Genomic DNA, 23,568 nt, shown 5'->3' with positions numbered 1-23,568 from the left:
CATCCTCGCCAGCATCTGTCATTTCCTGACTTGTTGATTTTAGCCATTCTGACTGGTGTGAGGTGATATCTCATTGTGGTTTTGATTTGTATTTCCCTGATGCCGAGTGATATGGAGCACTTTTTCATGAGTCTGTTGGCCATCTGGATGTCTTCTTTGCAGAAATGTCTGTTCATGTCCTCTGCCCATTTCTTGATTGGATTATTTGTTCTTTGGGTGTTGAGTTTGCTAAGTTCTTTATAGATTCTGGACACTAGTCCTTTATCTGATATGTCGTTTGCAAATATCTTCTCCCATTCTGTCAGTTGTCTTTTGATTTTGTTAACTGTTTCCTTTGCTGTGCAAAAGCTTTTGATCTTGATGAAATCCCAATAGTTCATTTTTGCCCTTGCTTCCCTTGCCTTTGGCGTTGTTCCTAGGAAGATATTGCTGCGGTTGAGGTCGAAGAGGTTGCTGCCTGTGTTCTCCTCAAGGATTTTGATGGATTCCTTTCGCACATTGAGGTCCTTTATCCATTTTGAGTCTATTTTTGTGTGTGGTGTAAGGAAATGGTCCAATATCACTTTTCTGCATGTGGCTGTCCAATTTTCCCAGCACCATTTATTGAAGAGGCTGTCTTTTTTCCATTGGACATTCTTTCCTGCTTTGTCGAAGATTAGTTGACTGTAGAGTTGAGGGTCTATTTCTGGGCTCTCTATTCTGTTCCATTGATCTATGTGTCTGTTTTTGTGCCAGTACCATGCTGTCTTGAGGATGACAGCTTTGTAATAGAGCTGGAAGTCCGGAATTGTGATGCCACCAACGTTGGCTTTCTTTTTCAATATCCTTTGGCTATTCGAGGTCTATTCTGGTTCCATATAAATTTTAGAATTATTTGTTCCATTTCTTTGAAAAAGATGGATGGTACTTTGATAGGAATTGCATTAAATGTGTAGATTGCTTTAGGTAGCATAAACATTTTCACAATATTTATTCTTCCAATCCAGGAGCATGGAACATTTTTCCATTTCTTTGTGTCTTCCTCAATTTCTTTCATGAGTACTTTATAGTTTTCTGAGTATAGATTCTGTGCCTCTTTGGTTAGGTTTATTCCTAGGTATCTTATGGTTTTGGGTGCAATTGTAAATGGGATTGACTCCTTAATTTCTCTTTCTTCTGTCTTGCTGTTGGTGTAGAGAAATGCAACTGATTTCTGTGCATTGATTTTATATCCTGACACTTTACTGAATTCCTACATAAGTTCTAGCAGTTTTGGAGTGGAGTCTTTTGGGTTTTCCACATATAGTATCATATCATCTGCAAAGAGTGATAATTTGACTTCTTCTTTGCTGATTTAGATGCCTTTAATTTCCTTTTGTTGTCTGATTGCTGAGGCTAGGACCTCTAGTACTATGTTGAATATCAGTGGTGATAATGGACATCCTTGCCGTGTTCCTGACCTTAGCGGAAAAGCTTTCAGTTTTTCTCCATTGAGAATGATATTTGCGGTGGGTTTTTCATAGATGGCTTTGATGATATTGAGGTATGTGCCCTCTATCCCTACACTTTGAAGAGTTTTGATCAGGAAGGGATGCTGTACTTTGTCAAATGCTTTTTCAGCATCTATTGAGAGTATCATATGGTTCTTGTTCTTTCTTTTATTGATGTGTTGTATCACACTGACTGATTTGCGGATGTTGAACCAACCTTGCAGCCCTGGAATAAATCCCACTTGGTCGTGGTGAATAATCTTTTTAATGTACTGTTGAATCCTATTGGCTAGTATTTTGTTGAGTATTTTCGCATCTGTGTTCATCAAGGATATCGGTCTATAGCTCTCTTTTTTGGTGGGATCCTTGTCTGGTTTTAGGATCAAGGTGATGCTGGCCTCATAAAATGAGTTTGGAAGTTTTCCTTCCATTTCTATTTTTTGGAACAGTTTCAGGAGAATAGGAATTAGTTCTTCTTTAAATGTTTGGTAGAATTCCCCCGGGAAGCCGTCTGGCCCTGGGCTTTTGTTTGTTTGGAGATTTTTAATGACTGTTTCAATCTCCTTACTGGTTATGGGTCTGTTCAGGCTTTCTATTTCTTCCTGGTTCAGTTGTGGTAGTTTATATGTTTCTAGGAATGCATCCATTTCTTCCAGATTGTCAAATTTATTGGCGTAGAGTTGCTCATAGTATGTTCTTATAATAGTTTGTATTTCTTTGGTGTTAGTTGTGATCTCTCCTCTTTCATTCATGATTTTATTTATTTGGGTCCTTTCTCTTTTCTTTTTGATAAGTCGGGCCAGGGGTTTATCAATTTTATTAATTCTTTCAAAGAACCAGCTCCTAGTTCCATTGATTTGTTCTATTGTTTTTTTGGTTTCTATTTCATTGATTTCTGCTCTGATCTTTATGATTTCTCTTCTCCTGCTGGGCTTAGGGTTTCTTTCTTGTTCTTTCTCCAGCTCCTTTAGGTGTAGGGTTAGGTTGTGTACCTGAGACCTTTCTTGTTTCTTGAGAAAGGCTTGAACCGCTATATATATTCCTCTCAGGACTGCCTTTGTTGTGTCCCACAGATTTTGAACCATTGTATTTTCATTATCATTTGTTTCCATGATTTTTTTCAATTCTTCTTTAATTTCCCGGTTGACCCATTCATTCTTTAGAAGGATGCTGTTTAGTCTAGATGTATTTGGGTTCTTTCCAAACTTCCTTTTGTGGTTGAGTTCTAGCTTTAGAGCATTGTGGTCTGAAAATATGCAGGGAATGATCCCAATCTTTTGATACCGATTGAGTCCTGATTTAGGACCGAGGATGTGATCTATTCTGGAGAATGTTCCATGTGCACTAAAGAATGTGTATTCTGTTGCTTTGGGATGAAATGTTCTGAATATATCCGTGATGTCCATCTGGTCCAGTGTGTCGTTTAAGGCCTTTATTTCCTTGCTGATCTTTTGCTTGGATGATCTGTCCATTTCAGTGAGGGGAGTGTTAAAGTCCCCTACTATTATTGTATTATTGTTGATGTGTTTCTTTGATTTTGTTATTAATTGGTTTATATAGTTGGCTGCTCCCACGTTGGGGGCATAGATATTTAAATTGTTAGATCTTCTTGTTGGACAGACCCTTTGAGTATGATATAGTGTCCTTCCTCATCTCTTATTATAGTCTTTGGCTTAAAATCTAATTGATCTAATATAAGGATTGCCACTCCTGCTTTCTTCTGATGTCCATTAGCATGGTAAATTCTTTTCCACCCCCTCACTTTAAATCTGGAGGTGTCTTCGGGCTTAAAATGAGTTTCTTGGAGGCAACATATAGATGGGTTTTGTTTTTTTATCCATTCTGATACCCTGTGTCTTTTGACAGGGGCATTTAGCCCATTCACATTCAGGGTAACTATTGAGAGATATGAATTTAGTGCCATTGTATTGCCTGTAAGGTGACTGTTACTGTATATGGTCTCTGTTCCTTTCTGATCTACCACTTGTAGGCTCTCTCTTTGCTTAGAGGACCCCTTTCAATATTTCCTGTAGAGCTGGTTTGGTGTTTGCAAATTCTTTCAGTTTTTGTTTGTCCTGGAAGCTTTTAATCTCTCCTTCTGTTTTCAATGATAGCCTGGCTGGATATAGTATTCTTGGCTGCATGTTTTTCTCGTTTAGTGCTCTGAAAATATCATGCCAGCTCTTTCTGGCCTGCCAGGTCTCTGTAGATAAGTCAGCTGCCAATCTAATATTTTTACCATTGTATGTTACAGACTTCTTTTCCCGGGCTGCTTTCAGGATTTTCTCTTTGTCACTGAGACTTGTAAATTTTACTATTAGGTGACGGGGTGTGGGCCTATTCCTATTGATTTTGAGGGGCGTTCTCTGAACCTCCTGAATTTTGATGCTCGTTCCCTTTGCCATATTGGGGAAATTCTCCCCAATAATTCTCTCCAGTATACCTTCTGCTCCCCTCTCTCTTTCTTCTTCTTCTGGAATCCCAATTATTCTAATGTTGTTTCATCTCATGGTGTCACTTATCTCTCGAATTCTCCCCTCGTGGTCCAGTAGCTGTTTGTCCCTCTTTTGCTCAGCTTCTTTATTCTCTGTCATTTGGTCTTCTATATCACTAATTCTTTCTTCTGCCTCACTTATCCTAGCAGTGAGAGCCTCCATTTTTGATTGCACCTCATTAATAGCTTTTTTGATTTCAACTTGGTTAGATTTTAGTTCTTTTATTTCTCCAGAAAGGGCTTTTATATCTCTTGAGAGGGTTTCTCTAATATCTTCCATGCCTTTTTCGAGCCCGGCTAGAATCTTGAGAATTGTCATTCTGAACTCTAGATCTGGCATATAACCAATGTCTGTATTGATTAGGTCCCTAGCCTTTGGTACTGCCTCTTGTTCTTTTTTTTGTGTTGAATTTTTCCTTCTTGTCATTTTGTCCAGATAAGAGTATATGAAGGAGCAAGGAAAATACTAAAAGTGTGGCAACAACCCCAGGAAAATATGCTTTAACCAAATTAGAAGAGATCCCTAATTGTGAGGGGGGAGAAAGGGGATAAAAAGAGGTTCAAAAAGGAAGAAAGAAAAAAAAAGAAAAAAGAAAAAAAAAAGAAAAGAAAAGAATTTTAAAAAAGAAAACAAATAAGAAAAATATAAAAAAGAAAAAATATATATATTGGATAAACTAGTTAAAAAATGTTAAAAAAGAAAAAGGTAAAAGTTTAAAAAAAAATTTACCAGAAGGCGAGTAAAAAAAACAAAAAATGAAAAAGAAAAAAATCAAATTAACTGCAAGACTAAAAAAAATCACAGGGAAAAAGCCATGAGTTCCGTGCTTTGCTTTCTCCTCCTCTCGAATTCTGCTGCTCTCCTTGGTATTGAAACCGCACTCCTTGGTAGGTGAACTTGGTCTCGGCTGGATTTCTTGTTGATCTTCTGGGGGAGGGGCCTGTTGTAGTGATTCTCAAGTGTCTTTGCCCGAGGCGGAATTGCACCGCCCTTATCCGGGGCCGGGGTGAGTAATCCGCTCGGGTTTGCTTTCAGGAGCTTTTGTTCCCTGAGCGCTTTCCGTAGAGTTCCGGAGGACGGGAATACAAATGGCGGCCTCCTGGTCTCCGGCCCGGAGGAGCCGAGAGCCCAGGGCCGCACTCCTCAGTGCGCCCTCAGAGAACAGCGCCCAGTTACTCCCGTCTGCCTGACCTCCGGCCGCGCTCCGAGCTCTCCGAGCCTGCGACCAGTTCAAGGTAACACCGAGCTGTGAGCTTACTGTCGGCTCTGTCTCTGTAGCCAGCTTTCTCGTTGCAATACCCGCAAGCTCTGCGACACTCAGACACCCCCGATCCTTCTGTGACCCTGCGGGACCTGAGGCCACGCTGACCCCGCGTGGGCTTCGCCCCGGTTTAGCCTCTGGAGCGATGTCCCTCAGCGGAACAGACTTTTAAAAGTCCTGATTTTGTGCGCGGTTGCTCCGCCGCTTGCCGGGAGCCGGCCCCTCCCCCCAGGGTCTATCTTCCCGTCGCTTTGGATTCACTTCTCCGCCGGTCCTACCTTTCAGAAAGTGGTTGTTTTTCTGTTTCCAGAATTGCTGCTCTTCTTCTCTTCGATCTGCCGATGGATTTTCAGGTGTTTGCAATCTTTAGATAAGCTATCTAGCTGATCTCCGGCTAGCTGAAGCAGTCTCAGCCTGCTACTTCTCCGCCATCTTGACTCCTCCAGATCTGCTGACGATTTTTGTTAGAAGATAGTCTTTTCAAAGCTCTTAACTCCTGAGTCTTCTTTTTTTTTTAATTTTTTTAACATCTTAATTTTATTTTATTTTTTTTCAGTGTTCCAAGATTCATTGTTTATGCACCACATGCAGTGCTCCATGCAATATGTGCCCTCTTCGTTTGTCTAACTTCTATCCTGTTAACTGAAAAACTTTGCTTTGAGCAATAACATCCTCAAAACAAAAAGAATTCCCTCCTGCTCTATTTGTTATAGTCAGATTCCAGAACATTGGCCAGACTGTGGAGAAATATTAAGGAAGCAAGCCTCTAAAGAGATGTAGAAGAGAGGAAAGGACAAGGGGCTGAAAATGAGAGCAAAAGGGAAAATATGGCTTTTAAAGAGTGACTCAGGCAAATAGCAATAGAATCAGTGTGGAATTTTGGGGGTTGAGGAGCACACAGTTAGTAGGAACGTCAGAGAAATAATACCAGCAGGCTAGGACTTCCTTCCTCACAGGAGTTAGATTAAATAAAATACCAAATACAAATAGATTAAATACAATAAACCAGTATCACAAAAATGGTCCTCAGATTCCACAGGGAATGTTTGACCTAGAAGTGGAAACTTAGAATGGAAACTTCTAGGAAAATATTTTTTAAATAAAGAAGAACTTGATAGTTTAAGCTTTATAAAATTCAATGTGGCCCCTGTGTCCCATCAACAAAAGATCAGCATGACTATGCCCAAGCCTCTCTGCTCTTCACCACAAGGTATAAAATTACATATACATTAGGATTAGTGACCTATGGAGAATCGGGAGCCCCTGTCCCATGGCATGTACTAATGAGGTTAGTTATGCAGCATCGGTATGATTCTTGCTCCTCTGTAGGTAGAGCATTTGCTGAGCCTCTCCTGCAATAGGTACACTGCTGGATCCTGAGATGGGGCTTGGGGGAAGGGTTACAAAGAAGGGGGCATGATGACAAGACGGGTGACCTCTTCTCTCTTGCAGCATAAGATGTGGGCATATGTGTTATTTGCTAGAGGTGGGGAAGAGAAGAGATGACAGATAGGTTTTCAAAGTACAGATAGAATTTGTGTGGGTGGGGGGGAAGCAATGAAACCTTCTTTAGCATCAGCTAAAGAAAAAGTAGCAAAAATGTTCAAACAGTGCTGGAGCTCAGTGAGCAATGCCTAATGGAATTACACTCCTTTGGGCCCCTTTTGGGCTTCCCCAGTTCCAGACTCACTGCTTTCCTGAGTCCGTGGAAGTTGGGAGTGCAGGCACGTCATAAATCAGTGTCACTGGGGAAGGGAATCTGTCAAACGGGAAGTAACACCAGAGGCCACAGGACCATTTCCTAACGCTTCTGGGGAAAACCATGCAAAAGCATTTTCTTTTACAGGTATTATCCATACAGATATTTCAAACTCAACTAGAATAAATTCAAATGCATTGGTATTGAAAGCAGATTTGTATATTGACTCCCACCAATTCATTTTCAAGAGGATGAAACTGCTGTCCGAGGAGGAAACCTAACTGACTTGTCAGGAGTCAATGAGCTTGACCAAAAAGTTGAAAGAATGCCCATGTCTACCCTGATTCCTAGTCACTACTCTTTTCATGGCTCCCAAATCTCTTATATATCTAGGTGTATGTATTTGTATGACTCGTCTTGAAGGAACTATGTCCAGGCCCTTCTCTCTATTACAAAACTGCCATCTGCAAGCATCCAGCCTGCAATTCTTTCTAATGTTGTCACTGCTGATGTGCTTGTCTGATATCATTTGCTGCTTCCTCCAGATTCCCACAAAGAATACCCAGTTTCTTATCTCTATGATCTCTAACCACAGTTCTATCCCTCCCTCCCTCATAATATCACTGTGTTCATCTTGTTCCCATATAAGACCATAAACATGTCTCTGCAGCAGATATTGGGGGGAAATGAACGTGTTCAATTCCCTGGGTCCATGTCCAGTCTGCCACAGCCGAGATTAGCTTAGATGTGCCTTGCATCTTTTCTTTCAGGCTTGAAACCATGTTGCTTTCCCAAGGGAAAAAATTATTCCATTCTCACCCACATTGCTCAGAAAATGCCTGTCATTCTCAGTGGGCGGTAGAGTCCTTAACTCATCCAGGCTTTTTGTTGCCATAACCATAATAGTCATTTATTTATAAACCCTTCTTTGGAATTCTTCAGCATCGAGGATTCTGTTTCCATAGGCTGTAGAAGCCAGGTCTGACTTCATGAAGAAGGTTCACTAAGAACTGGGCTTTGCAAGGGCAGTGCATCAAAGGCCGAGGGACAGGAAGATAGAGAGGGAAAAGAACATGAGAAGAACATAAGGTTTAAAATTAGATAAGCATTTTCAGGGGGCAAAAGAGAAATTAGCCTATATGTGTCCGATGTATTTTCAAAGATGTGAGATGAATGTAGAATAAATTCGTATCACAGAGGATGTCGAAACCCAAGTACAGGTCTCTATCTACCATCTCAACTAGCAAGATTCCAGCACTGCACTAAGCGGTATGGGGGTTCAGCTTTTAATGGCACATCCAGAAGTTTAGAGTACCAGAAGCATCAAATTTTAGGGCAGAATGTCCCAGTTGAGAAACTGAGACCAGAGAAAGGGATCGAATTTTCCAAGGTTATACCACTAGCAAGTGGCAGAGTGAAGTGCGAGAGTCACATCTTCCTTCTTTCCTCCTTTCTTTCTTTCCTTCCTACCCCTTTCCTTCCTTTCTTCCTTCATTCCCTCCTTTCTTCTTCCCTCCTTTCTTCCTGCCCTCCTGTCTTCCTTTCAAATTCCCCTCATTACCAAAAAATTCTTCTTTGTGAGCTGAAGAATTCTAAGAATCCTTGTGATTTAAATGAGGTCCATTTACTCTGGGAATTAGAGACAGTAGTCAAGTCAGCCTTTGACATTTTCTTCTCTGGACCAACTGACATCAACCTATTCAATATTTTGTAGGTGCAGAACGAGGTAAATAAACCCTGATCAAGGCATTTAGATTTCCTAAGTTCTTCTAGCTTCATCCTTTCTTTTATCACCCCACAAGAGCTATGACTAAAGGACAAGTTTTCTCTGTGCCCCCTCTTTGTGGTTTCCCTGCATCACAAGCTGAATTTACTCATTTAATTGCTGTTCAAAGGTCCAGGCAGTGGACAAAGAGCCAGGTGCTCAGGGTTAACAACATCTCAGGTTAACTGTCTCTTGTTGGAAAATACTAGGGAATGGGCAGGACCGAAGTGAAAGAATTTAGGTCTAACCACAGTAACTATGCATCATCATTCTTCTCTGGGTATGTTTTGTCTGTAGCAAACAGAGGCATCCAAAACAATTTTATTGCCCTAGGAAGGCACTTTAGGTTCAGGATGGTCTTTCCAAAAATGGCTATGTTAGGGCCTCCATGGTTGCATGCCTCCCTAATGAATTTGTATTGAAGTCTTTGAAGAATAGGAGTCTCTGGAAACCTGAACTCATATTTTTTCCTCCTGCTTTTCCTTACTCCAACAATTAAGAGCATAGCTATGAGGATGGAGCTGTGGAAAGCAGCTCCAGAGAGCAGAGGGATGAGTCGTGAAGAGCCCTGGTCAGGCTTTTCTGTGTCCAGTGGGTTGAGTGTGGCAGGCGGAGGAGAGGCAGGAGGATTGAGCATCCACTGATTTATGTGCATTAGCCTCTAGGCTTTTTAAGCTTTATTCATTCGGGCAAGATTCTTCTCCTCTTTCTTCCTCTTTCAATAAGTGGCTTGTGTCATTGGAACATATCTTTTGGAAGACACAGAGATGTTGAGCAGGCAGTGTTAAATGAAATATAAATGTATAAATGAACTGAGGAGTTAACTGCTAGCTGTGGAGAAGCCCACGTTGACAAATTAGAAAAGAATGACTCTGCAGGTCGTGACTGCTCATTGTACAAGGCAACATCTCTGCCTGTTTGTTTGTGTTATGGGATTTTTTTTTTCCCAAGAGAAATCTTATGTGGACCCCCTAATATGTAAAAGAGCAGGGGAAACAAACAAACAACAGACTCAGAATGATTCTAGTTGGAGTGACATCCTGGCTGTGGCACCTTGGAAATTTTGTCTGATGTTTGAGATCTGGAAATTCTTCAGTTATCTTTATAAAGACCAAATAGAGTGGACTTTATCAATTGTCAATTTAAAGATATTCTAATTTTAGTGGAAGAGTGGAAGAGTCTGAGAGACAACATTCTTAAGGATTGAAGAAAACTGTTTTCTAAGACAGCATGCCAGCCATCGTGAGAAGTAGCAATTCTTTAATTTAGAAGAACTTTTTCAGTGTCCCTTAAATCATAAGATGTTTGAAGTTCCAAAATTTGTTGATTTGAAATACTTTCCCTGGTATATGTCAGAGCGTTTGTGGGGGACGTGTGTGGGGCGAAGACAGAGGAAGGGCTGGACAACTCCCCCCACCCTTTTTGAAAGGGCAGAGGGGTCATGCTCCTCTGTGCATTGCTGGGAAGATGTGGGGGCAGCCCTGGAGTAGTTTCTGAACAGAACATGAGAGAGTTATCACTGTATTTCAGTTCTCTGAGCAGCATTCCTGGGGCGGGAGGCCCTAAAGTCTGAGCCAGGGGCATGGAGGGCTCTGTGCTGAGCCCTACATCCTGGGAGAAACGGCGGGCCTGGCTCCAGCAGAGCCGCCACTGGCAGACCCAGGTCCTGGAGGAGGAGGCCACAGCTGCCCTGCAAGATGTCTCAGATCCAGTACCTTCCAGCCTGGATGATGTTTTCCAGGAAGGTAAGAGGCAGTTAGACAACAGAAAGACTTGCCCATGGTCTCGTGCCAGGGGAAACATGCGAGGAGGCACAGGTCTGCAGAGTGTCCTCAGGGGGTCCCTTGATGAGGCTGGGTCTTCAAGGAGCCTCATTTTGATGGGTTTAATGCATTTAAAGGAATAGTAAAGAAATGCAAAATATATAATTTGGGGAGAGAAAGATAGGCATAAAGTGAAGAAAAATAAAATACATTTTTGCATCATCCCCAGAAGCTCTCTGTAAGGGCCTGAGGTCAGGTTCTCCTGAATGCCTTGGGGTATTTTTATTTTGTCTGGGCAACAAAATGACACTCAGTTTGGATGCCTGGATTCTGGTTACCACTCTGCTGTGAGCAAGTTGTGTGACTTTTGGCAAGTCACTTACATCACAAAGACATATTTGTCTGACGGAAGTGGTGGTACCTGAAGTCTGAGTGTAGGACTTTTCTTTTCCTCCAAGCCTCTCAGAGCTTCTTTGAGGTTCAAATAAGACTACAAACATTAACGTTAAAAACAAAAACAAAAAACCCTCATATAAATAAACCCATCTGGCAAAAAACAAAAGCACAAACACAAGTTTGTGATATTTTTGTTGTTGTTGCTTTTTTCCCTATTATTTATTTTTTATTTTACTTTAAGAAGAAGGATCCACCCTGTTCCCAAACCCTGGAGAGAAGGGAGCCGTGGGCCTGTCATCCTGGGCATTTTCCAGGTTCTAGGAGGAAGGAGGCGGGAGGCAGAGAGAGAGAAGAAGCACCCACTATTTTTATACATGGATGTATTCCTGTCATATCTTAAAGAAAAGTTTTATGGGGGAGAAGAGTCTTGTGACGTGGCTCACAAAGGATACACTTGCAGAAGGAGATGGGTTGCAGGGAGGAAGTCTGACCTCCCTCAGCTCTCACGGTGATCTGACCTCTGATATTTCCAGGAAATCCAATCAACAAGATTGAAGACTGGTTGCAGGATTGCGGGTAAGTCCTGGGAGACCCTGGCAGTAAATGCGGCGCAGGTGTGGAGATGCTTGCTGGTACTGACTCTTCGGAGCTAGGAGACGGGAAACGGGTTTGATTTGGGCCTAAAGATCAGGAGTGAGGTTGAAATGCTGGAGGGGTGGGGGAGTGGACTGTACAGGTCTGGGTCAATGTTACCAGTAACTGGGCCTGGGCTGTAAATGAAGTTAACTCCGAGCTGAGACGAAGTTAGGGTGGAGGTCTGGAAATCCAGGCTGGAAGTGGTCTAAGTCCAGAATGATGGAAATGTCTGGGGACTGTCTGGGCTGAGGGGTAGATCCCTCTTCTGTCGCTTCTCCCTCAGACTGGAGTCTTACACCGTGTAACAAAAGAGGAGTCAGAAACCTCGTTGTTCTTATGAGCACAGGAATTCATCACTGCGTTTATTTCTACTACAGAACACAGGATGATGGGCTAAGGGTTTATCCTGGTTATTCAAAGTGGTGAAGAACAGGAGCAGGTACTTCAAGACTAAATGCAGTGTCTCCCTCCTCAGAAACACTAAAATATGAGGACCCACACCCCATCAGTACCATTTTAGGCTCAGTCTACCCAGACAGATATAAGTCTGATCATCTATGTGATAATTCTGAGAATTTATAACTCCTGCCTGCTCCTTCTTTCCCCTCCAGGAATGTTTCAAACTTTCTATAGCCTTTAATCTGAACTCATCCATTAACACATAAATAAACCCATCCTTGCTTATTTGGTAGGAAATAAATAGTACCAAATTATCTAAGGTTGTTCATTTCAACTCTGCCCCAGAAAGTAATGCCTGAAAGGATTTATTCTGTGTTTTTGTGGGTTTGCAAAACAAACTGCCCTTATTGTCCTGACCTGGCTCACAATTCATTGCCTTCACAGTCTGTGAAGGGTCCTCAAAGCTCAGGAAGTGAAGGGATGGTAAAAACAGGAATGTTTGCACATTCTAGTGTGTCACAACTGTCCTAGGATTTGGAATGCCTTACCTGGTATCTACAGGAGAACCAGTCAACTCAGCTAATGTCTTTATGTCATTAATTACTCCTGAGTCAGTTTACATCACTAATGACAGAGCATTTGCTGATGTCTAATTGTCTAAATGGCTTAGAAGGGGACCAAGGAGTTTAAAATATGCTCCTTGACTTCAAACATACTACATTCTAGCTGAAAAGAATAAATTCACAGGAATACAAGATTCTACACTCCAGAGATTACCCTTCCCCACTTATATTCCACAGAGATAATCCCTAAACCAAAACATGTACTGAAAAAGTGGTCTGGTGAATCAAAAGGCTCAGAGTTGAGCCTATACTCCTGCAAACTATCTGTGTGAACACCTGTCAGAAAACAACCAAACTCCTAGCTCAGACGCCTCACCTATAAGGTGGAGATTTAGAAGAATAATGTCTCAAAGTTTCTTGTGAGATTTAAATGCAATAAGATGTGCACAAGTGTTCCCTGCCCTGTAGTAAAATGTGAGCGGTGAGATTTATAAAGAAGAGACAGGGCGCCTGGGTGGCTCAGTGGGTTAAGCCGCTGCCTTCGGCTCAGGTCATGATCTCAGGGTCCTGGGATCGAGTCCCGCATCGGGCTCTCTGCTCAGTAGGGAGCCTGCTTCCTCCTCTCTCTCTCTGCCTGCCTCTCTGCCTACACGTGATCTCTGTCTGTCAAATAAATAAATAAAATCTTTAAAAAAAAAAAAAAAAGAAGAGACTTTCTGCTACTTTAAAACAGCTCTGTCTATAGACTTAACATCTGTCTGTCTAAATCTCATTATTTCTCAGAAAAGTATGTCCAGAAATGATACACACCAACTCTAGGACAGTGGTTACCTCTGGGAAGGAAAAAAGTAGGAAGGAATGGGAGTAAAATGAAACTTTAGTTATATTTTAGTATTATATTTATATTTTTTAACAGAGATCAGAAATGAAAATGACAAAACGTTTACCTGTGTGAAAACAAGGTGGCAAGTGCAAGGGTGTCTGTCACATTTTCTTTCCCTTTCTATGTGTTGAAAAAATGTCAATATTTACACTTTGAAAAGCCTACAGTAAAGTCTCTTAACACATATTTGTCTCTGCAGGGAGGATTTAGGTTCATAAAATATTTCCAATTTTCTCTATTTTCTAACCTTCTCTAATATATATGTAATATTTCTTAGTTATATGGGAAAATTAGAAAAATTAAGGGCTGATGATGGTTGACGATAGCGACAAAACACTGGATTGTGATAATAGATGATGAAGAAGAGGGGGAAATGGCATTGCAGATATGCCATTCTGCGTCACACAGTGTTCAGCTCTTAGGCTGTTGAGACCACAGAAGAAGGAAGATGAACAAGGAACCTACATTCACTGGACATCTGTTTGCTCTGTTAACAGGTGCCTGCAAGGCGTTTTTCAAATTTTACTTCAAGACTCTATAGTTTCTGTTTTCTTTCCAAGGTCAAACAGACATCCTCTGATAGGAAGACAGTTTTGTTTTCTGACGAGCTCTCCAAGAAAGTCTACCAACTTCCTGAGTGATTGAAATATACTTGACTACAATATTATATTAGTTTCAGTTGTACAATATAGTGATTCAACAATTGTATATGTCATGAAATGCTCACCAAGATGGCTGTAGTCACTGTCACCATACAAAATTTTTATAATATTATTGACTATATGCCTGATGCTGTACTTTTCATCTCCATGACTTACATATTTTATAACTGGAAGTTAGTACCTCTTTCAATATGCAGTGTTTCTGTCTGTTTCTTTTATTCAGCATGATGTTTGTGGTGCTCGTCTATGTTTCTGCATGCAGCAACAGGTCATTCTTTTTTATTGTTGTGAAGCAGTAAAATGTATATTTATCATACAATTTTTCCATTTCACAATACAGATTTGGTGTCTCCCAACTCTGGGTTATAATGAATATTATTTCTTTTGGTGAACAGACATAGGTATTTCTATTGAGAGTAAACAGTGGAATACTAGTGTGTTTCAGTTGTAGTTATAATAACAGTCAGTTTTGGCACTTGCATTAATGTGTAGCTGCAGCCCAAGCATTAAATACAAGAGTAAATCTCAGTATTCTAGTAGTTGACTATATAAGTTATGGGGTTTTTGGAATAATATTAAAATAATTTATACTGATATTTGTAATGATATATAGACTAACATTTATGTTTGTGATATGATCTTAAAATACATTTTTATATAATTATCTGTTAGGAAAAGAAGCACATATATGTTGTTCTAGTTATATTATTAGAACTACTCATTCTTTTTTTAAGATTTTATTTACTTATTTATTTGACAAAGAAAGACACAGGGAGAGAGGGAGCACAAATGAGAGGGGGTAGTGAGAGAGGGAGATGCAGGCTTCCTGCTGAGCAGAGAGCCTGATGTGGGGCTCAATCCCAGGACCCTGGAATCATGACCCAAACCAAAGGCAGACACCCAGCAACTGAGCCATTCAGGTGCCCCTAGAGTTACTCACTCCTAATTAGCTTGGATATTGTTACACATTTTATTTTTTTTTAAGATTTTATTTATTTATTTGACAGACAGAGATCACAAGTAGGCGGAGAGGCAGGCGGGGGCGGGGGGGGGGGGGGGAAACAGGCTCCCTGCCAAGAAGAGACCTCAATGCGGGGCTCAATTCCAGGACCCTGGGATCATAACCTGAGCCAAAGGCAGAGGTTTTAACCCACTGAGCTACCCAGATGCCCCTTGTTATACATTTTATAATGTACCTTGATGTACAGTTTTTTTTTTAATGAAGACATAAAAATTCAGATTTTGGAAAATGTAGTTGATTTTTCACTATTGAAAGGAAAGCGTCTATAAAAGATGTCTATACATGCAATGATTTATTTTGTAAAAAACACAGCTTGATCTACAGATGTTCAATTAGTAAAACCATTGCTATTATTAAACATTTCATTGAGTGATTATATACTGAGATTACATCCAAAGCATCATGTGCAACTTCCCTTTTAAAAACTTTCAGGGCTTTTCAGTCCTTGAAGCAGACTTAGATAATGACCACAGATAGGCATCCAAGTCCCCCTGTTGGGTATTTGAGAACGCAACAGCAGCTAGGAAGCAAGAATACAAGCCAGGCACTGTGGTCCCAGTTCACCACTTTTCATAGACTGCTTCACTCATCTGCTTTATACACAAAATTCTTCCTTGTCTGTAAAACTGAGTTGTTTCTCGCCACCATGTATGCTGATTTCTGTCTGTTCCTCTTGTGGAGATGGTAGAAGTTTGATAAGACCCTATCTTAAAATGTAAAATTAAAATCTGTAACCAAGATGCAGTTTCTGCTGCTTCCTGAGAGATATGATCATCAGCAAGAACCTGGCTCAGAGAAAAGGAAGAAGGTGTGGGGAGCTAAGCTGACCTTCCAGAAGTTGAAAAATATCAGTATTTGTATATGTGATGGCTCCCAACCCTCTGCTTTTTTTAAATGTATCTCTCTGGTTTTGCTTCTATATTCAGTCTTTCCTATTTTACCAAGCATGTGCAGACTTGTTGCTCACCATGCTGACTGTGGACAGTGCAGTCGGTGCAATGGCAGCCCACTGTACAGCACGTACACACATACACATACGGTGCGGCACAAAATCCAATGCTCTCCAGTCCCACTTCCCCTGGCCACTTTGGAGAACTTGTCAAGGAACTACTTTTAGTTTGCTTCAACCTAAAAGCAATTAAATACTGCTTGATCTCATTAGGAAATTATGAGAACTAATGGGACACATTTGAGGAAAAGTTCCTTGGAAAATGTATGATTTCAACCTATAAGATTGTTCTTTGGTTCTCAGATACTCTGAAGAAGGGTTTTTTGAGGAAACAGGACAGTCAAGCTACAATGGTGAGTACAGGCTCTGTTCTTTCTCCTGTTGTTCTTCTACCAGGATAGGGACATGGCTGTGTGTGTGTGTGTGTGTGTGTGTGTGTGTGTGTGTGTGTGTGTGTGTTTATGCACATGCACTTACATATGCAGGCATAAGAATGCAGGCTGTGCTTTAATTGCCTGTCTATTGGTAGTCACAAGGCAATCCAGGAAATCCAAATGAGGGAGTAAATGTTGGCTCAGAGCTGACAGGCTAACTAGCACTAAAGATTATCTGCCGTCAGTGGTTGCTCAGCTAACAACCACTGCTATAGGAAAAGAGTTTTGTGAGATGTGTGTGAGTACATGCTCCCATGTGTTCACTATCTGACAGAGGATTGTATACATGACTATTTGATATAGGGGACAGGTTAATTACAGATGATTGTTTATGTCTTTCTTTTTTGTTGTTTATGTCTTTCTAAATCAAAATATGAATGTGACTTCTGAGGTAGTATATGTAGAGCTGGGGGAAATTTTGCAAATGTGATGTATGACATGATTACGTGGTTACAGATGTTCATATGTACAGGTGTGTGTATAGTGTGTGTGGTGTGTGTGTGTGTGTGTGTGTGTGTGTCTGTGTGCACAAGCCTATTTTCTCTGACTTTTCCCTTATTTAACAGGGTGCCTCAGCCACGGAACCAGCTTTGAAGATGACTTGACCCTAGGAGCAGAGGGTAAGTGGCACAGCGCTTTGATGTTGGAATCAAGGAAGGGGATATATAAGAGACGAATTCAGGGTAGAAGGAATAGGGGAATAGCTGTAGAAAGAAACAACCTATTCCCTGGGATCTTACCTGTGGGGAAAGAGCAGTCTCATTATGAACTAATATTAAAACTCATAAAGCTTCATGTGCCCAGAAATGCTTCTTCACCAGCCTGACATGACATCTACCAGTCCATCATTAGGGCTTTCATCTGTCCCCTGGGAGGACAACATATAAAATCACCATAACATTGGCTGCCCAGACATCTTTAAAACTGTTGTCTGTATAGGAAACCCAAAGCAGCCTGAACAGTGGGTATAAGTAGGAGAACACACTGAAGGAGAAAAGAACTTGAATAATGGATGGAGATGTGGCAACCTACCAGTGTCTCCTGAGACCTGTGGAGACTCATGATGTGAGGCAGGAACACTAGCCTGAAGGGCTGAATGATGTTCTCTTCCTCAGAACAGAGAAACTCTTGCCTCAACACCAGTCATGGTATATAATTCAGAGGCTCTGGACCACTTCCTCCCTCCCATATCTGTCCCCCCCCACTTCCTGGTCTATGTTTGATGAACTTTAGATACCCCACAAAGAGCAGAGTTCATGGGGTTCAGCTAGCCTGTAGTAGTGGCAGAGGGGAGTGAAGGGGACTGAGTGTTAATTACAGAGAGGCAGCTTAGGTGATTTTCATTTTCCTTTCTAACTTTCTCTTTGCCTTTCTGTTCCTTGTCCAGCCACACTATTGGCCACTGAAGGCAGGGTCTTCTCCAGGTAAGTGTTAGGTTCCCCCAGACTGAATGATGTCTTCTTCAGGAGCTACTGAACTGGTATAGATGGCAGAGACAAAGAGATGAAAAATAAAGAGCCCAAGAGTCACAAGAGAGAGTGAGATTTTCCAACCAGGAATGAGGCCCTAGACTGAGATTTCCCAGTAGACGATAGAAGGTACCCAGCAGGGAGTAAATATGCCCAGCAGAACATGTCTTGGATCCAGGGTGCAGACTGCTTACAAGCTTATAGTGACATCAACTCTGATCCCGGCAGGAGCTTCCTGGACCCAGTACGGCCCTGCCAACTCCTTGATCTTGGCTGCAGCTTGGCCTCCAGCAGCATGACGGGTGGCACCAACAAGACTAGTTCAAGGTAGGTATTGGGTCTGGCAGGGATGTAAGGGTGGGAAAGAGGAGAGGCCCAAGAGAATGGAATCAAGAACCTTGTCCATTTTTTCTGGGATATCTTACTGGAGGTTTTATGCACTCACATACTTGAAAAATATGGCCATATTTACTTCAAGAACACTGAGGCATGTGGAGGAATCTACTGCTCAGAGCTGGATGCTCTGTGAAATAAAGGTGACCTTGTACCACAGGAGGTGTAGCATGGGAGTCATCACAGTCCCTGGACTTATAGTAAGTGCTCAATCAACAATTAATGAAGGTATTGATTGGTTGGTTGATTGAATGAAACAATAAAGTATTAATTCACTCGGGCAATCTCATATCCCCCAATGCAGGCCAGGCATAACTACGTGGAATTAGAAAAGACAAAGCCAAGTGCTTACCCTTAGGAGCTCAACAATCAAAAAGAGTGAACAAAAGGCACACACAAAGAACTTTTAAAAAGATAGAAAGTGATGAAAACTAAGGTGGTATAATAAAAAGTATGGATTTATTAGCCATGGAAGTGATTTGTCTTTACTGAGCTACAGCCCTGGCCAGACCCCACTTCAATTATGTCAGAATCTCTAGAGATAAGACTCTGATATCTGCACATTTTTATCAAAGTACCCTTGACATACAAAGTTATATTCATTTCGGGTGTACAACATAGTGATTCGACAATTGTATACATTATGCTGTGCTCACCACAGTAAAGGTAGTCACCATCTGTCACATACCATGTTATTACGGTATTACTGACCTTATCCTTGTCATCCCTATGACTTATGTCTGTAGAATGGGTAGTTACTGGGCTCTCGTGTCACCCAGCTTGGTGGCAAACAGATTTGGATGTAGGTACATGTGAGTGCTGTTCCAAGAGATAGAGAACTTGATCTTCTGTAATACAGGGCTTCTGTCCTGAAAATAGTGCTATGAAAGGGTCTACCTCTCAAAATCATGTTTTGAACATACCTGCATTGGTTAATTTTTACCCCAGGGTAACAATAGAGTTTTGTGTTTCTTACATACTTCCTGCCTTGTCCTCCACAGCCATGAGGTGAAGCTGGGGAGCAAGCTGCAAAGCTCTAGGCAAAGGCCAGCCAAACCATAGTGTGTGCAGGTGGGAAAGGATTGATTAATAACATAACCACAAGATTTCTTTTTTTTTTTTTAAAGATTTTATTTATTTATTTGACAGAGAGATCACAAGTCGGCGGAGAGTCAGGCAGAGAGAGAGAGAGAGAAGCAGGCTCCCGCTGAGCAAAGAGCCCGATGCGGGGCTCGATCCCAGGACACTGAGATCATGACCTGAGCCAAAGGCAGCGGCTTAATCCACTGAGCCACCCAGGCGCCCCAACCACAAGATTTCTTGAACTCTAGTATGTTTTTGATTTTTTAAATCCTTCTCATGGCACATTTTCATTCATCTATCACGGTGTTTAAAGTACTGCAATGGGGGTGCCTGAGTTTCTCAGTTGGTTAATCGTTTGCCTCTGGCTCAGGCCAGGGTCCTTGGATCAAGCCCCGTGACCCACTCCCTGCTCACCAGGGTATTTGCTTCTCGCTCTCCCACTACCTCTCCCCCCGCTCGTGCTCTCACTTGCTCTGTCTCTCTCCCTCTCTCAAATAAATAAATAAAATCTTTTAAAAAATCAAGTACTGTGATAGAATCTAATCCAATTTTTAAACCAAGGCTGGATTGTAGTTCCATGTTTCATACAGAAAATGTATGTTCGCAGAAGTGAAAGTTTTTCTCAAAGTCAGGAGGGAAGGTAGAGAAATGATCGGAAAGATAACTCAGCTCCTAACACATTTATTCAATACTCTGGATGACTGTGTAACTCAAAGTTGCCCCTATTTACCAAACTCCCTCTTTTCAGCGTCTCTGAGATTCTGGACAAGGTGCAAGAAGATGCAGAGGATGTCCTCTTCAGTCTGGGCTTTGCCCAAGAGGACCACAAGGAAACTTCGCGGATTCCTGCCCGATTTTTCACCACCCCCTCTCAGGCCAGAGGCATTGATTTCCAGCTTTTCCTGAAGGCCCAGGTACAGAGGATAGAGATGGAAGACCCTTGCCTCATGCTGGCCAGTGAGTGTTCCCATGGATCTGCTCTACTTCTCTGCCATTCACAAAAGCGATCAGTGGCTCCAGATCCTGCTTTCTCTCAGTCAGCTTCACTCCACTCTTTGTCTTCTGTGTCTATTTCTCGGCCTCCTTTTCAGTGAAGATGGAGAACTTTGATGTCTGCTTATTCCTCTTAAAGAAATAGTCATCAAGAGACCTCGTATCACTACTGCTTTCTTAGGCTTTCTCTCCTTCAGTTGAATCAAATGAAAACAGTGTCTTTAAGTCTTATTCTAGTTTTTATTTCTCAGTTGCAACAGTAGAATGTTCCCTTTTTACAGCCACTGTATTAAAATCATTTCCTTTTAGAGCAATAATCTCAAAGTTCTCAAAGGTAGATATGTTAAATTGTCCAGGGACTTTATAAAACATTCAAATTCATGGGCTTTTTTTTTCCATAGAGGGAAAGGCTCAGGAGTATTTATTTTAAACAAGCACATGGGATTCTTATGTATAATCTTTAGAACACATCCAGGGAAACAATTATTTAAGTTGTTCTGGTTTCATATTAAGGAAAGATATGAGAGAGTTTCTCTACCTGCATGAGGCATAAAAGACTCTATTTGATTATATATATTAGAATATGTTTCAAATTATATTCTGCTATACCCCCAATGTGATTGTATTATTTCAGTATTGTTTCAGATTCTTTGCATCAGATTCAACTTAAAATAAGCTTGGTAAAACCATGCTCCTGAGCTCTACCTGTTGAAACAAAGATTTTGAGTTAGAGTATTTTCACAACCTTAGATGATTCTTATGCACACTATTAGAATATAATTGATTGAATTTATTTTATGTACTATGCACATAATTAGGTGTTAAATTCTGGAAAAATGGACTAGGCAAGAGGTACACAATTCTTAAGCCTTTTGGAAGCCTACAGTTTAAGAGATATATGGCTTATCACAGTGTTTTCCAAACATGGATGTCCATATGAATTACCAAAAGGTATTGTTAAAATGCTTGAGATAGAGTCTGAGATTCTACATTTATAACAAGTTCCCAACTAGTGCCAATGCTTCTGGATTATGACCACACTTTGTGAAGAAACGTCTAACAGAATGATAAAGTCATAAGTGTGAGCCCCACGTTGGGCATGATGTTTACTTTTTTAAAAATGATATCAAAAGTTCTGTACCCTAGTCTATTGGCTAGTAATTGTCATTATTCCAATTTGTTTATGCTCTGAAGCATTCTAGAACCCTGAAGTTTTGTTATTGTCTAAGAAAATAAGATTGGTTTTGTCCTTTATTTTGGTCATGTTTGTCATCTAAAGCAAACAGTAATTGAAGCCATTGTTTAAAACATACTGACAGCAGAAAGGATATGTGAAATCAGGATATAGAAAACTTCCCCATCCCATATAAAATTAATTTTTGGACTGAAGGAAAATATCTATTCAGATGGGGAGTCAAGAAGTCAAGAAAGTCAACAAAGGGGATCCTGAGTATGAGAAATCTAAATGGGAAAAACGCTGGTGGGGAAAATGGCATCTTCCTTCTGAATTTTGAGCCTTAAGAAGGCTTTGAAGGAAGAGAAACAAGAGATAATTTGCTGATGACCCCCAGATTCACCATCTTCAACCCTTGTGTCCAGGCAGGTTTAAGCAGGTGCAAACACTGGCTGTCACTGCTGATGCCTTCTTCTGTCTCTACTCCTATGTGTCTAAGACACCTGTCCAAAAGTTTACACCATCCCACATGTTCTGGAATTACAATCCAACTGATGTGCCATCCATCAGGATTCTGGCTCCAGAACCTGAACCTCAGTCACCCAGAGACCGCCTCCGGAAAGCCATCTCCAAGATGTGCCTGTATACAAGCTCCCGAGATCGGCTGTCACCACCCCATAATATCCCCAAAAGGAACAGTCTGGACCAAGTGGTGTGGGAAGTAATGGACAGAGTGAAAGGAGAGAAGATGGTCTTCCAGCAAGACCCTGGATTTGAGCCAGGCTCAGAGGAAGATCCTATGCCACTCATCAGGGATACAAAGCTACCCACTTTTTCTGGACTCTGTGCTCTTTGCCCCAGAGAAGAAACACAGCAGGGAATGTCTGCAATGCAAGCACCATCACAAATTCTGCATCCTAAACCAGAGGCAACCCATTGCATGCATTCTCTGCCCTTACAGCAGAGAACAGACCCTGCACAGGTAAAAAGAGAGCCATGGGGTCTACAGGCCACCAATAAGGAAGTCCATTTGGCCAAGGATGAGACTTTCTGGAGAAGAAAGAGCAGAGCAAAAAAGAGCTTGTTTCAGAAGAATCCCATGAGCAGGAGAGTTAAGTCATTGGACCTGTCCATCAGGCAGCAGAGCCGAGAGCAACCAGCCTGGCACCAGTCTCTGACCCAGCAGCTACAGGACACTTGTGACTTGGAGGAGACAAGTGAGTTGGGGGCAAGAGAGAGGCTGGCAGATAAAGGTTCTGGATTCTTGCCTTTCAGTAAAGGGAATCCAGACTCCCTGTCCTCACCAGATATACCAACTCTTGAATTACATTCCAAAAACTTTGGGAACCAGTTAATAGAGAAGAAGAAAGATAAATGGGCTTGATTTCTTAAGATCATCCAGGTTTTCAGAGCTTTTCTAATTCTTCATCTGATCTGATCTTCACTAAAGTTCCTCATCAAGCACACCTGGCTCTATCATTTGTGGGATCTGCACCAGAATACACATAGATGCTGGTTATACACTAAGCTAAACACTAGTAAATAAAATGTGTTCTCTTCTACCTTAATAAATTTGTAACCATAAAGATCTGGAGGTCCAGGTTCAAAGTTAATATTCTCAGATTCTTAGGACTTCTGTGCTAGAACATGGCAGTGTGGGCAGAGCCACTCCCCAGCTCTGGCCTATCCCCTTCTCTTCCCATGCCCAGATCTATCCTAGACCTTAAGGGATTTCACACATAGATGTGTGAGCACCTGGCCTACAGATCCAAAAACCATATAACCTCTACCCACACAAATAGCCATCTGTTGGTCATCACTTGTTCCTGGGGGTGCATACACTAGTAGAGAGGGTGACCCCTTTTGACTGGCAAAACCAGTGCAATTCCCTGGAGCAGAGTTGGGGGCATCTGAACAGTATATCCAGGTATCCTATGGAACCAGAGCATGTTCTAGAAGGGGCAGTGCAGGATGAGGTGAGTACATCCTGTTGGTCCACCAACTCTTCATCCTGTGGACTCTCAAAAACTCAAGACTCCTCTTGTCTGGCACTCTAGACAG

At 41.5% G+C, this 23,568-nt stretch overlaps 1 protein-coding gene across 6 annotated transcripts in view; it reads left to right on the top strand.

Annotated features, from left to right (window-relative positions):
* Nucleotides 1-23,095, top strand: part of TESPA1 (thymocyte expressed, positive selection associated 1) — a 28,432-nt gene extending 5,337 nt beyond the window's left edge. For 3 of the 6 annotated variants that reach the window (XM_032348498.1, XM_032348497.1, XM_032348496.1), the window contains 8 exons: nucleotides 10,220-10,434; nucleotides 11,382-11,424; nucleotides 16,265-16,314; nucleotides 16,962-17,015; nucleotides 17,783-17,819; nucleotides 18,093-18,191; nucleotides 20,089-20,297; nucleotides 21,933-23,095. In XM_032348498.1, the coding sequence (XP_032204389.1) occupies nucleotides 10,272-10,434; nucleotides 11,382-11,424; nucleotides 16,265-16,314; nucleotides 16,962-17,015; nucleotides 17,783-17,819; nucleotides 18,093-18,191; nucleotides 20,089-20,297; nucleotides 21,933-22,891 (1,614 nt within the window). In that variant the 5' untranslated portion in view covers nucleotides 10,220-10,271 and the 3' untranslated portion in view covers nucleotides 22,892-23,095. The other 3 variants (XM_032348499.1, XM_032348500.1, XM_032348502.1) reach the window with 3 other exon arrangements.
* Nucleotides 23,096-23,568: the final 473 nt, after the last annotated feature.

This window comes from Mustela erminea, chromosome 6, assembly GCF_009829155.1.
Source record: "Mustela erminea isolate mMusErm1 chromosome 6, mMusErm1.Pri, whole genome shotgun sequence".
NCBI lineage: Eukaryota > Metazoa > Chordata > Mammalia > Carnivora > Mustelidae > Mustela > Mustela erminea.
Note: the sequence above shows the minus strand (reverse complement) of the source record. Positions and strands in the feature narration are given on the sequence as shown.